Consider the following 17,027-nt stretch of genomic DNA (forward strand, 5'->3'; position numbering starts at 1 on the left):
ACACACACACACACCCCCCCCCCCCACACACACACACACACACACACACACACACACACACACACACGGGGTGCAGACGGTGCGCACAGATGTGGGAACACGTGGTTTCTCCTCGCAGCCCTACGGGCGCACCACTTCCTCTCACGTTTGGATTCCTTCACTTTCTGAGTTTCTCCGGTTACTGCTGCGGGTACCACAGAGTGCTGAGCTGGACAAGGATACACCCCTCACCTCAGCATCTTTCCAAACTACTCTACTAATAAGGACAGTTTTTTTCCTCTTGCAACTCCTTCTTGCATTCCCAACAAAGTGCACTGCTCTTTGTGCTGCAGCATCTGAGGTGCGACTCTGAAGTTACCTGCGCTTAATAAATCGTCCTGAGAGTTGGATGTAGTTTTGATTCTTATTTGCTACTATTCCAACAAACGGTGGATATTGGGATACTCGCAGTTCCTAACTGCTGTGCGCTCAAAGGGAACTTTTGGGCAGATGCCATTGCGATGCTGTGGATGTGACTTCAAACAACAGCTTCACTACGGTAGAGTCCTGTAAACCACAATGAAAGGTAGGCTCATTCAGCGGCATCCACCAACAGAAATAACTGAAGCACACTCCACACTTTCATTGATGAGCTATTTTTTTACTAGTGCAACATTGCTTTCGCACTTTCTTTGTCACTTTTCTGCCTCTTTCTCTCAGTCTGAGACCTGAGGAATGCGTGGGCTGCAACTCCGTCTAACATCTGGATTCAATTAAGGAACTCTGCTTGGGATTGTTTTGCATCTGCCTGCTGCACATCAAACACCAACCTACACTAACTGAACTGCTCACAACAAAGCCACAACACATGATTACAGCCTCACACAGAGAGTAAGTCACTTTATGTTGGGTAGATAATGTCAGTGGCATTAAGTACTTTAATTGAGTAATGTTTTGCTATTTGAACTTCTACCCCACTAAAGCTCAGAGGTACATTTTTACTACATTACATGTGTTTAATATATTTAGTTACTTTGCACATTTGGATTAATAATGTGAAATATAAACACTTAAATAAGACTTTAGTTACACCTGGAGTAAAAAAAACAAAAAACTATGCAGTATACAAAGTAACAAGCAGCACCTTTACTAGCTTTAATAATCACATTAATGCAACGATAAGCTGAATAAAAACATATAATATAATATGATTCTGAAATGGGCCAATCTGCAAAATGAGTACTCATATTTAAATGGCAACAACGTTTGTACTTTTACTTTAGTAACCTTTTGATTGCAGGACTTTTACTTGTAAAAGTGCATTTCTACAATCTGGTACTTCTACTTTTACTTAAGTACAATATATGAGTATTTCTCCCACCTCTGGATAATGTCATATTATTTGTGCACTATTTTCCATTTCTGTGCTGCACTTGTACTCGTTATAAAGTGTCTTGGCTTAAAGGTATGAATAAAGCCTGAAAGGAAACACTGAGTCAGTCTTAACTCTGGTGCATGAACAGCTTTATTGAGGTATGCTATAACTCTGCGCATGCTCACCCGTACATCCAGTGATTTGCTGCCTTTCAACACACTACAAAGAATAGAGTCAATGTGGTCAGCTTAACTCATGAATGTTAAGGTATATTTTCAGTTTTCTCTGATGTGATTCTCGTGTGGTGTCTTTGTGTTTTTGGTTGCTGATAATTAACACTGTGGGTGTCATTCTCACCCACTCACTCTGGCACTCAGTGGGTCATGAAGGTCTGCTCCTTTATTGCATTGTGTAAACACTGCATGAATCCTGCCACCTTGTGGTCCATCTAAACATCATAAAACAAAGCTCTGCATTGTGGGCATGATTATGAATAACTCTCACAGTGATATATGACATGGCTGCCCTTCAGACCACTTCCTGTTACTGCTGTGGTTGCAGAAAGAGTCAATGGGACAAACATATCATTAGGTTTGTGTATTTAGGCTTTTATTTGTTTAGTATATTGTTTCCTTTTATAAGTTCTTTGTTATGATTATTAGAAAGAGACAGCTCTGGAGACATCTTTTTATATAAACAAACAGTCTGGTAAACTGTGGGACCAGCATGCATCAGGGAGGGTTTATTGTTTTAGAGGCAGCAGGAAGCCAACTGTCTTTTACATAGATAAAGCACAAGTAAACTAATCCTCTAGACAGAAAATATTATTACAAAGTCCACATAACTTGTTTTTTCTGTAATTTCAGCGCTTCATCAGTGGACGGACTTTACTCATCCACTGATGAAGACCATGAGGTGTGGTTAAAAGCTCTGGAAAAAAAAGATGAGGGCTTATTTAAGTTAATGTACAACAATGGATTTATATTTGCATACACACAGTGTATTCCTGTGGGGCATCAGTGGACACTTACATGTTTCAGGCTGCATTAAAACACTATAGTCACCGCCGGTCGTTTACGACTCAGTCTTAGTGAGCACTTGTTTACGGGCCAAAAGGTTAAGGATGAGCTACATTTGTATAGAAAGTGAAAGTTTTAGTTAAAAGTCATGACATTTGTTTAAACACCATTTCGAAGTGAAACAGGTGCTAACTCTTGAGAACATATCAATTAAAATGCAGTTTAATTTCTTTTTACATGCAATCTGTATGTATAAACCACGGTCTATGGTATAAACGCTGTTCAACAATTAACCAAATGTATCCCAGTTTGAACCACAATGCATCTTTGACCTGCAAAAACAGCACGTCAGGCTCACTGGGATCTATTTCTGTGGTGTTGAGCAACCCTTCTGAAGAATCATGGCACTCTGCAGCAGTATTCATGCATCCCAACATTTGACTCACATATCTATTTTCAAATGAACTCAGTTTCAACCCCTTGGGCAAGATGTGCTGAACTTCATTTCCCCGAATGGCTATTAAGCCAAACATACTTACGGTAACATTTGAATTGCAATGGGACACAATCCTGTTGTTTGGAAACACAAACAGGAAACCGAGTTTTGGGGGTATTTGGAAAGTCAAATTCCTCAACAAAGATGTGGTTTCCGATTATTTACAACTGTTTGGACTGCTCTTGTCACCTCTTCACTCGCTCTGCTCTCCATCAGGAGGATGTCTTTTTAGACTTTTTAGTTTTAGGCACCCAGAGCAGTCATTACTGAACATTGCTTCATATAAAGGAGAGAGACACCACAAATAATACTAGTACCATCAACCTTCTTCATTCACCTGTTTTTCTACCTGTATTTGGAGCCTCTCTTCACTTCCCTGATGGACAGCCACTGCTCTTATTTCGCCACATCTCACTGGTTTTGGCGTTTTGTGATTTTCTAATGATCTTTGAGCCTTGTGGTGTTCCTTTATTTTATCTGGTCATGGATGTGGTCGCAAAAAAAAAAAGCTTTGAAGTTTGCAAAGTCCTTTCCCACAGACAAAAGCTTGAAAGGAGACGATGCTCAGGGCCTCCGGTCATGAGAGATTGGAGTAATCCCCCATAGTAAAAAGTCTACTTCAAAGAGCTGAGATACTGTGCGAAACAGGTTAAATGTTTAGGTTTAAATAAGGCAATACACAATGGCTTCTCTGGACTGAAACACGCCTTTATAAAAGGTCTGGACCATTCAGGCCATTTCAACTCTGAAAAAAGACTTTTAAGATATGTATGAATGTCATCCTTGACTTAGGAAGTTGTGGTGGGACAAACAATAGCTTGTGTTCCACCGAACAAATTACTGGAGCTTTTATTGGCTTTTCACAGTCTTACTGAGTTTGCCAAAAAAGGGACCGAATTTTTTCTGCGGATGAAGACTGTGAAAACTCTGGAAAACAAACTTGTAAGTGGACCTTGGCTTCAGATTATTTGGATTTAAGTGATGGAGAAAAGTGAAGCCTTGGTACTAGGCCTTTTTAAAGTCCTTTACCCTGGGCATGCTTTATGTTGGGAGGCTTTGCCCCGGATGTCTGGAGGTCAAGATAAGATAGGGACCTTGGAGATGTTTCCGACTCCCACAGGAAAAGGTCTTGCCCCAAGTTCACACAAGGTAGACGAGTGCCTTGACTATAATTCAATATAATCACATTTATGTTGTAAAAAAAACATATTAAATCATGGATACATGAGACTCACACGTTTTAGGATAAGATTTATATTTAGCTTTGTACAGTCAATGCTTGAATGTAATAATATGAAGTAATGTGTGTCTCTTTCTATTAAATCTTGAACTCGTAATGATTTCCCTAATTTCTGTGTTCTCCTCCAGACGACTTTGCTGATGAGGAGGAGGTGCAGTCCTTTGGTTATAAGAGATTTGGTGAGTATCATGTGACTTCTTGACTTCCAGCTTAAGGGACTTGTTCAAATAATATCCCATGGTGCACCAGTGATATGATTGCATTAATATTTTCTTTAAATACAGTATTTTGCTTGGTTGTAATCCACGTACAGTAATCCACAAGGTTAAAAGGAGCCCACACCTCATTTCCCAGAAACACACTTATTTTTGGCTGCTGATTTCAATTTTAGTTTTGTGTTATTACAGCAGTACAGAGAGGGAAACCGCAGCATCCTGGGTGTTCCTGACCAGCTGCCTGACGTTGCTACCTTATCAGCATCTCAGTGTACCTTTGTTTCACTCGACACAAAACTACACACAATAATTTGGTCTAAAACCAAGAAAATCAGTCTCACAGGGTCTGCTGTTTGCCTTTCTTCTAATTGATACGGCTTTCAGATCCACAATTTTCCAGGTTCATAATCTCACTCACTCATCTGGCAAAACATATGATACCCACATGGTAGCTACCCAGCTGTGTGTACATAGCACGTTGAAAAATGTTACATTTACACATTCCTGGAGTTCAAGCAAATCTCCTGACACAAGACAGTCGTTTCCACTGAGAGAGATTTTAACAAAATATGTCAAACTGACTTTTGAAAACTAGTCAAAAGTTTTTAACTGAGATAATACACTGGGTCTTAAAGATTTTAGGGTTTTGAGCATTATTATTCAAAACATTGATCATATGCCTTTAGATTCCTCCGACCTATTTACCATGCGAAGCCCAGGGTATTTCCCAAAATCACTTTTGCACCTTTTTATACAGACATTGAACAAAACAAGGCACTCTCTTAAATGATTTAATGGTTAATGTTGTCTAAATTAATGCGCGATTGGATTATGACTGAAATCAGGAAATGTTTTAAACCCAGGACAAGTTACCATGATTAAAAGAATGAATACACTTTGTGTATCACCTTTTAAAGTACTTGTCAGTACTCACCCTACACATGTTAGAAGTTAGAGTACATTAAATATAGTGACTTTTTACATTTTTACAAACTTTTATTTTTTAATAAATGTGATTTAGACAAGATATATTAACGTATTTATTCATAACATCTGTGCTTTTCCTCTTGCTCTTGAACTCTGGCTACTTAGCATCTGCAGAGGGTCAAGGGTTAAAGAAACACTCCAACAACAATGTGTCTGTCGAGTATCAAATACTCACTGCCTGTAGGCTTAAAACATGTCAAACATTTATTAAAAATCTACAATGGTATTTGAAGAGCGCAGAAACCACCATAACCAATGATGAGTTTACATGCTCCTCAGATAGTCCCATGTGACAAGTTGTCCACCTCTATCCAACATACCCAACAAGACTCTAGATACAAGCAATAGTCTGTTACAGTAGAGTGAAGCAGGCAGGACCGAAATGCAGAATAAACTGATAACACCTTTATTTTAAGGATATAAAAATAACTTGGACAAAACAGAACACTCACCGGTGAACTCAGTCACAAACAAAAGACAAACCAACACTGAACACAGGAAGAGACAAGACTAAATACAGGTAGGGGTAATCACAGGACGAGAAACAGCCGGGCAGGGGAGGAGAAACACAAGGGCTACAGGTGAACACAATCAGACAATTAAACACACCAGGGAAACTAACGACAGGGAGGAAAAACACAGGGAGAAGGACCAGACAATACACAAGGAGGAAAACAAGACAGGGAGAACCGAACAGCAAAATAAACCCAAACATACAAAACTACAAACGTGACATAACATGAGAATCGTGACAAAGTCAATACACCTGGTTGTTGTTTGCCCCTAAAACTCCAAATTGTCACAGAGACATGCAAGTGGTATCAATCTTCTCATTTCACTCCCAGCAGGAAATAGAGCAAGAGTATTTTCCAAAATGTTGAAGTATTCATTTTGACATGTCATCAGTGGTTTCCACACATTCCTGTGTTCTGGCAGAGAAATGTATTGTGTGCTTCTCGTGTGTCCTCAAGGCGGAGAGAAATGAGGTCCTTGACTCATTTTGACATCTGCTTACTACAAAAGGTCTGCTATACCACCAGAGTATGTCCAAACCTGAGAAGTTGCAGAACCACTTCCTGTATCCATAGTGGAAGTTTATTTAGACCTATATACTCGGAGAGAGAGGTGGATAGGGCCTTCATGGTGTATGCTGTGTCAGCAATGGAGGAAAGAGAGGGAAGGTGGGGGGTGGAAAAAGATAAAAAATGACTACTTCATGTGGAGATCATTTCACAAAAATGTATTTATTTCTGTATTTTACAACTGCTTTCTCATTAATATGCTTTATGCTTCTGTGATTCAAAGGAGACACATTTGTCATTCATTTGTTGCTTTATTTTCGGCTGAGGCGTTGCATTCTTTGCTCGATTTATTTTTGGGAGCACAACAGTAAATGGTTTTAATTTACGGGTGCTTACGGGTACAGTGCTGACTTGTCTTGTTGTTGATCTTATCCAGACCTCTAGATCTGTGACAGTGGTCTACGGCTGGTCAAAGGGATGGTGGGTTAAATCCTGGATTGACCAAGGACTGGCTGGCGAGAATACACAGCACAAATCACTGCGTCCCAGGGGGCCGGCCTGAAGCATGCCATGAGGGTTTCTGCTGAGAGTGTTAGCGGGGGGGGGGGGGGGGGGGGCAGGCGGAGGGCAGCTGCAGGTCAGCCGAACAAATCCCTGCACTGAAGAGCAGCCCTTTGTCTAACTTGATAAAGACTCAAAGGCAGATGGAGAGGAATATTTGTTGCACATCTTCCCAGTCACTAAAATAATGTGTCTCACAGTGGGGCTTAATGCAGGGCAGCATGTCCTCAGCTGGCAAGTACATGCATTAGAAGATGAGACAGACTGATCATATTTCACAGGAAATGTTTTCATCTCAATAATGCTTTCATTACACATCCTGTAAAATTGATGGAGGCATAGTTTATGTCTCCTGTCAAAGTGGGGTACGAGTTAGGGAAGTGTGCATAATGTCAGTACATACAGTAATGTGCCTTTATGAACTGAGACAGACAGTAATGGACCATGAACACAAACTCATGGGCATGTACATTATTCACTTTCACTTTCACTGATGGGCAGTTAGTTGCTCACATTCCTGTTGAACTGGCACACATAATGTGCCTCGTTTTAGATGTGTTTATGCAGTTGAGGGTTGTAGAGTCCCATGGGTCAGAGGACTTAAAGGTGAATCTTTCTTGACTCATGTCTAAGTGCCTTTTGAGTCTTTGAGTAGCCGTATACATTTCTTCAATTGACAATAGTTTGCATCCTGTTGGTTCCCAAGTGTTTGACGTCTGTATGTGTGAGCCGGATACATTTTTTTTAGATCAAGGTGGTGGAATGGCCTCTAATGTCTCTGACTCATACAGGAGACTAGAGTTAGCGCTCTGTTGCAGACCAACAATTTCTGTTGGATTGTCTTCAACTCTAACCATACTTTTAGTAGCCTAACCTCAACCACACCAACTCTACCGTAACGATATCATATCCATAGTGTAGTTTCTGTCCCTGAGTGAACCCCCCAGCAACAGTTGAATTAGCATACACACATATTTAGAAAAACATTAAGTGACATAAATCCCAAAACAAGAGGATGCTGAAAGGTAGAGGGAGTTAGGTTTGCAAAAGGCACCATGGATGAAAGCTCATCATTAGTGTATGGAAATGTTGAAAACTTTTTCACGCTTCTTGACCTTATTGTGATGTGGACGATGATTTGCTCGGAGTCTCTGGAACTGACATTTCATAATAGGTGCTTCACTGTTATAGCCTTTTGTAACATGTTGTGTATTTGGTTAAGTGTTTGTTCAGTGTTTATAAGTGTTTGAAATGCTCCTTATTTTTATAATAAAAATACTTTACGCAAGTTGCCAGTGAGCAAAATGCTTCCCAATTAGAATTGTAGAAGCCACATTTGAAGTATTTTTCTGTGTTTGTTACGGTACATGTTTTTTGAGTCACTATAGGTGGTGGGCGTGTCATTGGATTTGGGTGGTGACGTTTGTGGTTATATCCGGTTGCTTTTACCTGCGCACTTTGTAATAGATGGAGGGGGAGTGAGCTAGAGAAGGAACATTTTCGTTGACCGCACGCACGCAGGAATAAAGGAATATAGGCCTACGCATACGGATATGGAATGTTTGCTTTGGAAAAAAAAGGTCAAACACAGACTTTTGGAAAGACTGAGTTTTTGCGCGTCCACAGTGTTTTTTCTCTTGTTTAGTCCCTCGCGGCACTTTGTTTGGATCTTACTGCCGCAATACGGATGATTGTGTCATATCTTTGACACATGCGCTACCTTCTGTTCAAAATAAATGAAAGAAACATATCCTTATGCTTTTATTTTCTTTCCCGTTACACCCTTTACTTTATATTTATGGACGCTATAGGAAAGAGCCTGAACTTCTGCACGGCTCCTTTTGTTATCAAGCCTGGAGATCAAAATGAGCTCCAGCTGCCTTGACTTCCATCTTATCTTCATAGCAGGCTTACCGTTTCAGAATAATACAGTGCAGACATTGCTTTGCAGACATTAGATCAGGCGCTCCTATTAATTCAAAATGTCAGTTAAAAAGGATTTAAAAAATAAAACATGACATTTCTGGAGTTGCCGTGGAGCTTCTGTCAGTGTGGTTTTATATAAAGCCGTAGTTTCTTTTAACAACTCGGCCTAACCACCTCATCAAACATCTTCGCACCACTCAGTGCTACGTGTCTCTGAGGGATACTTTGACCAGTCGTAATGACACGCCTGCAACCAACTGTCATCTGATAGGGTGTCTTTTTTCACATAATGGATGTTTGCTAAGCTCTCCTTTCCCAGAAGGCTGTTGTCTCAATCACAAGAATAAAACACACAAGTATTGGAAGTGTCTGACTCCATTTTCTATCAGCAGGTCTTAGATATGCTCAAGAAGTTCTACCTATATGCCTCAGCTTCAGTGTTACACTTAATGGAGGACTTTTGGCTCCAGAGAGGGCCAACATCAACTTTTCTGTTAACTCTCTTTTGAAAAACAGCCGAAAGCTAGAATGAAAAATGTGTATTTTCCTTTGTACTGCTGTGAGTCACAGAGCGACTCTCGGACCTGCCTGCGTTTTTTGTTCTGGCTTTGATTAAGTTGGCCTCGCAACAGCACACCACTCACTGTTGATCTTGTTTATGCTTTTGTATTTTTGGAGATACTAAAAAATGTCTGTGTTGTGCAAAGAAGCAAGTCAAGTGGAGCCTTTCCATCGACTTGGCTCCCGAGTGTTTTGGATGACGGTTTAAAGTCAGGCATGTGTTTGTGTCTTCACATCTGTACATCTGCTGCAAAGGAAAATATCAGAGTCACTCAGTCTGCATGGATATAGTACAGCAGCTCTTATGTTGTGTGAAGTTCAAATTGTTATGTATTCAGTACAATAGTTCAGAGTTAGTTCACCCACAATATACAACAACTGATTTTACTCTTTAGTAAGGTCTTGTGTGTGCATTTGGTGCTAATTGGCTGGATTTAGAGACAGTACTCCAATCCCATGGAGGAATATGAGATGTGTTTGTTCTTATAAAAAACAAAACAGCATGATTCATTTCTTAAAGCAATGGAACTACTTCTGTGAGAGAAAAACCAATGCCTCTCGGTCACCTAAATTCAACATGTGGGGTTCTTTTCAACATCTCAGCCAATACAATTTTTAAAAAAATGCTCACTGGACAGCTTCTGCAGTAAGTGGGAAAATGTGTATTTTGTGCTGTGGACAACTGAAATTTGGCATCTTTTGATAAAATGTTAATTTAATAAGACATTACACAACTGTTGACATGGACCACAGTGGAGCTACACTAGCCTGAGCTGGAAGTCAGACCACCCTCTCTGTGGTCAGCGTCCCAAAAGAAAATCCAGACTTGGACTCCACAGTGTTTGGTTTTATTGGCACTGCTGGGCGATGAAGCTTGAAAGTGGTGTGCTGTGATTGTATTGAGTGAAGCACAGACTCGGGCTGATGATCTTCAGGCTGGCTGATGATTGTTGCTGATTCAGTATCTTAAGTACTTCCATGGTGGGCCACCCAGCAGGCGTGACCACGGAAAACCCAACTGCACAGATGGTTTGGGAGTTAACTCCAGTGTTCAACTTAGCACCAAAGTGGTTTTGGGTTCAAATGAATTGCGTAATGATATATTCTAAACCCGCATGACAAAACATGTATTAGTTTATTTGTGTTCAAGTTGTTGTGGTGCAGTAGAGATTAGGAGAAGTCAAGATTTCTGATTGATTGATCTCACTGCGTCTGATTTGTCAACGTCTTCCAAGGCACAGATAGTTCTCTGAGAGGCTCCAGTGTGGGAGCCAAAATGAATACAAATCTTTCTCAAGACTAATATGGTTACAATTATAGATGTGTTTGCCACACTTAACAGAGTGCAGAAAGTTTTCCTAGTAAAAGGAAAATGAGTCGGACTAAAATTGTTTCTAGAGAATAATGACATCAGAGGCACATTGCTGCATGCATGGTTCTCAGCCAAAAATACAACATCCCGTAAGTTCTTGCTTTATTAGACCCTCTTGTGCACTTTGCCTAACCCTGTGGATGACGGAAATTGTTTTGTATCAAGTGTTGGTTTTGTTACAGAGGCCAGAGCAGGTGTTTTCCTTTATAATAACCATGTTTCATGTTATGGCTACGTCACTCACTGCGTCTTTGGAACCAAATAGTTGGTGCGTTTTAGGACTGAGATTGGGATCTAAAGCCAAACCTGATTATCCATCGATTGACGTGCCAGGCTGGATCCAAGATATTTTTGTAATTTGGGAACATTGTTATAGCAACTCTAACCGGAACAGTTAACTTGTAAAGCCAACTGACATTTTAAGAAAAGCTAATCTTTTGGAAAATCTGTGTCCAAGGCTTGTGACTGTCAGAGTTGTAGATTGAGTTTTTCTGTGATGAGTTCACTGCCAGCCAAACTAACTATCCATATATAACGTGATGCTAATACAGAATGCAAAGTTGCTGTAGTTTACTGGGCTATCTGTTGAAGTTATGTTTCTTTTTCATTGTACTTAAGTCTCTATGTTTTTGTTGTGCTTTTTTATGGATTGAATGGTAATATTTCACTTGTCATACTGTTGTCATAAGTTTTTAATTTCTCCCATGAGGGTCAACACACATCATGCAACATGCTGAATAAACAGTTGGATTGAAGGCTACCTGTGGGTTTGCTTGTTGCTGTACTTGGTTAGTAGTACAGTTAGTCTAAATCCTCATCTTCTCTGTGCTTTTTCCAAATGTTTTTTTTTTTTTTTTAACAGATTTAGCTTTGTAACCACTATAACTCGTGCCTGCTTTCACAGCTACACTCTTCGAAACACATACATTTGCTGTCTTCCACCTTTATTAAAAGCAATTTGACCCTGTGGCATGAATGCACCTCCAGGCATATTGAGGGCAGAGACGCATCATAAGTCAAAATCAAGAGAATAGTTGCTCATGTGGTACGACTTACATGGTGAAAGCGAGGATCAACCTCCCTATTTTACCGCTCTATGAGGTTCACATGGTCCTGTTTTACTTGGCATTACCTCATTCTGACATGCCAACACTGGAACATGAGCAGGAGGAGTCAGGGGGTCTATATTTCTCCTCTCAGGCCAATAAAGTAAGTTTATGGCTTCCATGTTTTTCTAAATTCATGGATGTGAATGATGGTTATTGAAACGTCTGTTTTAAGGGAGTAGGTATATCTTACTGTAAATTCCCTGTATTTCAATCAGAAATGTTAAAGGTCTCAGACAGGGAGGGCTAACTTTGCTGCACATACTGTAAACTAGCATATAGTGCATGAGTGTAAGAATTGTTTGGAATTGAATGTCTTCTAATTGTTTTTTAACCATCACTATTCGCAATCATGAAGCGAGGTAAAGCTGGTCATTGTTAGACCTTGGCTTGTATTCGCGTGTGTAATAATGGGTAATAATGCCGGGTTAAGTGCCGACCTAGTTTGACTACATTTTAATAAATATCATTAGATAGTTTTTCAAGTTTTTGTCGGTCCAGTTACAGCACAAGCAAATACAATAAAATGTAATCAGTCTTTATAACCCTTGAGATGCATAATCATTATTTAAAATGACAAGTGATGAAAGAAGTGTAACTTTGGAGTTAAAATATAACTTCCCAGAACTTAATAAGTCATTTGTGTCATTGCATTGGTGTACATACTTGCATGTGCCTGCTTTAAAAACATTCCTTTTTAATAGTGCAGGTGCTATTTGAGTTGTATTTTACAGCTTACCTTGGGAATATGAATTCTCAATTACATTAAACAAAAAAACTAATCCTGCCTGCCAACACCTATTCAGCTTGCCAGCTCACGAAGGACCTCCATCACATCGCTGAAACTGGTGGTAGCAGATGTGACTCAAACTATTTATCTCCTCATCTCATTATCCACAGTGAGATCAGGAGACAAACTTCTTCTATAGGCGCGTTCACACCAAGTACTTTTCCCACAAAGGTTCCTGAGAACTACGATTTAGTTGCGTTCACACCAAAAAGTCCCAGGAACTAAATTAGTTCTAGAGAACCTTTTTTACCCCTTTTCAGTCCCTGCTAGAGAGCAGGGACTTTCGTGGGAGAAAAAGGTTCCTGTGTCTGATTGGCTGGGCAGAATGCAAACCACGCCCCGTCAAACTCCCAAAAACTTTTGTGAAGCCGCCATTTTATTATCCTCGCATTGCATTAGTAGCATTAGCATTAGCCCAGCGCAGAAACGCAGAGAGACTAACTTATGACAACTCAAAATAAAACATGGGAGCGGTGGGGATGAGGAGGTGTCAGGGTTCTGGCCGTTTACTCGGAAGGCTTCAGCAGAAGCTGCTGGGAGTCCCAGCAGCTTCTACTGAAGCCGATCCCCAACTCCGGGGACTTCCGACCGGGGATTTTGGGCGGCATTATACGCCGTGAAGTTGTTTGCGGCCTGCCAGTAAGCCCAAAGCAGAAGAAGAAGAAGAAGTGACGTCAGCGGCTTCATTTGCCTAATCCACCCCAGGAACAAATTTCCGTTGTAAACGCGCTCTGTACTTAGTTCATGAGAACTAAAGAGTTCTCAGGAACCTTTGTGGGAAAAGTACTTGGTGTGAACGCGCCTAATGGAAACTGCTGACTGGACCACAAATACTTAATAGATACCCAATCAACCAAGGCAAAGGCCCCTCGAATGTTCCCCTGTACAGAGGCCCGGCTTTGTTTATGAGGCACACTCGCGTGCTTATGAGTTGGTCTATGGGGATTACGATGTAGGACCCATTTGTCAAAGTCTCTCTTCTTCTAACCAGGCACAGATGGGATGACAAAACCTGATCTAATCAACTCCATGTTCACTGCTTCATTGGATCTGAATCCCTGTTGTAATAGGCCATCTAACTGTTTTCCTTACCAATTAGACTCTGTTTGTGCCTTTGAGCAAAAAACAGCAGCTTGCTCAGCTAATGAGAAATGCACCATAAAGTTTCCCTCAACAGTGAGGTCTGTTCCACTGAAGGGTGCCATATTTTTCCTTTTGCACGCTTTTATCAACGGATAGCCCACTGTTCATTATTTCCAAATGTTTCTCACTTGTTATTGCACGACTTCTGTGAAACTGGAATGTCTCCATAAGCCTGCGATTGTACTTGAGAGGCTTGCAATTATATAAACGTTGCATCGTTGCACGTTTATAGACAATATGAAGAGCAGGTGATAGGCAAGAGTGCCTTGTGAGGGGGATATAAACAATTATATTTCAAATGTATATATAAAATTATCAAATGTGTTCAGTTCCTCTAGAAAACTTCATTTTCAGCAATATAAAAACCATGTTACGGTATGCAAAGGTTATTGGGGTTGGAAGGGGTCGAATCTTATACATAATTTTGTAAAAAGTCCCTTCCCACCTTTTGACACTCAATTCAAGACACCATTTTTGAGTGAAGGGCTGTTAAGTAAATGGTTATAACTCTTGCAGAATTAACCAAACACAAGGGATTCCACTTCCAAGCGGGCCGTGTTGGGAGACATTTCTTCCAGACATCTCTTTAAAAAAGCACAGCATTACATTTAAAAATGAAAGCCAATGTGCTGTAACTATTTGACGTTTCTCAATAAATCTCAGTAGTTAAGAATGAATTTTGGATAAGAAAAAGTACAAAGAGAAAAGTGACCTTTCCTTCAGCTTAGGACCCACTCTTCCTCCCTAATCTTTGTTGTACATTCCCTAAGTATGTTCTTCTGCAAGCCTAGCATAAAACTTGATGGATGACACTAAAGAGGATATTTGCCAGAGACCCTAGTCCATATTGAACTGTATGTCCCCGTTTGGTGTTTGTGGAGAACCTTGTTTAGCGTGGTCAGCTTTAGGCAATGGGTGTTTTGTGTGCATGTGTAATGAGAGCTTGTCATCCTGTTCAGACATGCAGCCATCCATATGTTATTTTTCTTCAAACAACCCAACATAAAGATCTCTGGCGGCTGTAAACCACAGATCTCCTTACTCATCATGAGCACCACAGAGAAGGTTTCTTATAATAACACCCAAAGAAGCCCACAGAAGGCAAAGTTAAAGAGCCCAGCACGTTATCCTTATGATGGTTGGCATGAAGGGATTATGTATCAAGTGTTTGCATGCGTCCTTTGATTTGGCTTCATTGTAACAAGGTCCAGATGTTTTAGAGGAACGGGGCTCAATTTAAAGTGTCATAAACCTGTTGGTCGGAAAATAATTCATAGCCGAGGCTTGCTCAGCAATTCAAGGACCTTAATGCCTTAGTAATTAATCACAGTGGTGACTTCCTCTGTTGAAGAGTGTTTACTTGTTAACATTCCTGTTGGCGACTGTAAATATTGGGGTAGCTAAAAAGGGCCAGAGGGGGACAGCACGACCCCAGCGCACCATGTTAGTTCAGTTTAAGTTTCAACATTGTTTGAAGGAAAAGATCCAAAGTATCACACTCAGTTCTTCAACCCCAAGCTACACTAGATGAACAAGAACAATAACATTTGTCTTATCTGTTTGAATTGTTGTGCATTGCAAAAGTGAAGACCACTTTATTTACTTATATTCAAGTGTAGAAAATGAACACATCTTCTGGAAGAGTTAATGAAATACAAATCAAAAGCTAAAGAACGCTTTGAAGCAAACTGACTTTTGTAACTTCTTTCTTTTTATATAAGGTTATCTAAAGTCAAAATGTGAGTTTGTCGGACGATGTCAGCATGCCGGTGTTGATATATAGATCGAGGCACTGCTGAGTAAATGTACAAGAAGGACAAATCTCTCTTTGGTTGAACTGCTTCAAGCCTTAAACTGATCAGGAGTTGGAGATATGTTGTTGTTTTTAACGGGTCTCAAGCTAAACATATTGTGACTAGCCGGTTTGGGGCTTGCTGAAACACCACTCAAACAAAATGTGCAACAAATGATTGTTGTTTGAACTATCATAAGTAACGTGCCCGCTGTGATGTTTTTGAATGGGTGCCTCCATGGGAAGTCTAGGCTGACAGTAGCTTTATGTATTACCCACTGTCTTCATTCAAGTGGGTTTGAGTAATGTTTTATTTAGGTGTCTATTACTCAAGAGTGTTTTGTTTTAATGAAGCAATTTTTAACCAGTTCAAGGGAGAGTAAGGAAATTACAAACTTAACATGAGCCAAAATTAGATGTAATTGTAGTTATGACAGTTTGTACATTTGTGGACGGACAGCATATAGTAGCGTAACCACTCTAAATAAAAAATATGTGTGTTCCCTCTGAAAATGTCACAGGAAAATGCAGAAATTGGCAGCATTGTAATGTGCCAGGGTCCATTCAGGTAGAGTAGGCATACGACTCCTGGGCTTTGGCCTGTGACCAGATTTTGCTGTGGTAGCCACCCTGTACTGTATATAACATAGTATTAACACTCTGCACAAAGGCTCTTCACACAAAAATGCTTGAGTCTGTACAGGCTTTCTTTGTGTTGCAGTGGAAGTTTCCACTGCCAGCCAGGAGTGAGACAGGGCATGCAGGCCGGCAGGTAGGCTACATGGAATAAGAGAATAAGTGTTGATTTTATTTCTTTTTTCACTGACTCAGTCCAAATGAAATACAGCTGTTTTACAGACACCACACTGGAATGAGGAAAAAAGAGTCAGAGAGAAAAAGATGGAGGTACCATCTTTCTCTCTCTGCCTCTTTTTTACTCATTCCTGTTTTTTTGCCTCCTTCCTACACTTTCACAACAGTTAGCTAATAAACAAAGACAAAGCTCAAACATAACTTCTTCTTAGAAGTAGTACAAACAAATGTTTCTTCAAATTCTTTATTTTTCTAAGTTTTTTTTATTTACCTAAGAGTCTCTGTGTGTGACGCTGTCAGTTAGCACAGGGGTGCTTTAAGCTAAATGCTAACGTCAACATGCTAACATGCTCACAATGACAATGCTAACTTTCTGATGTTATTGTAAGTTATTGGGTTTTCTGTGTTTACTTATAAGCTAGTGTAAATGTAATGGCACTAAATATAAAGTAATGCTGATGGAAATGTAAGTAGCTTTGAAGGTGTTTGGTAATAAAACACAGAATTCAACAAATTAAAGTTGTTGACTTGATAATATTGCTTGTTTTTAAGGGAATACCTGGTGCCATTCTTTGTCTTGACAATCCATCTAGCAGATTTAAAGATCGATTTTTAAAAGAACACAGTGAA

General features: G+C 40.1%; 1 protein-coding gene across 2 annotated transcripts in view; it reads left to right on the forward strand.

The window, feature by feature from the left end:
* Window positions 1–118: 118 nt before the first annotated feature.
* Window positions 119–17,027, forward strand: part of colec12 (collectin sub-family member 12) — a 29,616-nt gene continuing 12,707 nt past the window's right edge. The window contains exons 1-2 of one of the 2 annotated variants that reach the window (XM_079648104.1): window positions 119–565; window positions 4,238–4,288. In XM_079648104.1, the coding sequence (XP_079504230.1) occupies window positions 559–565; window positions 4,238–4,288 (58 nt within the window). In that variant the 5' untranslated portion in view covers window positions 119–558. Of the gene's footprint in view, window positions 566–4,237; window positions 4,289–16,191; window positions 16,357–17,027 lie in introns of those variants that run through there. The other variant, XM_079648105.1, reaches the window with a different exon arrangement.

This window comes from Notothenia rossii (genome assembly GCF_949606895.1).
Source record: "Notothenia rossii genome assembly, chromosome: 9".
In the NCBI taxonomy this organism is placed as follows: domain Eukaryota; kingdom Metazoa; phylum Chordata; class Actinopteri; order Perciformes; family Nototheniidae; genus Notothenia; species Notothenia rossii.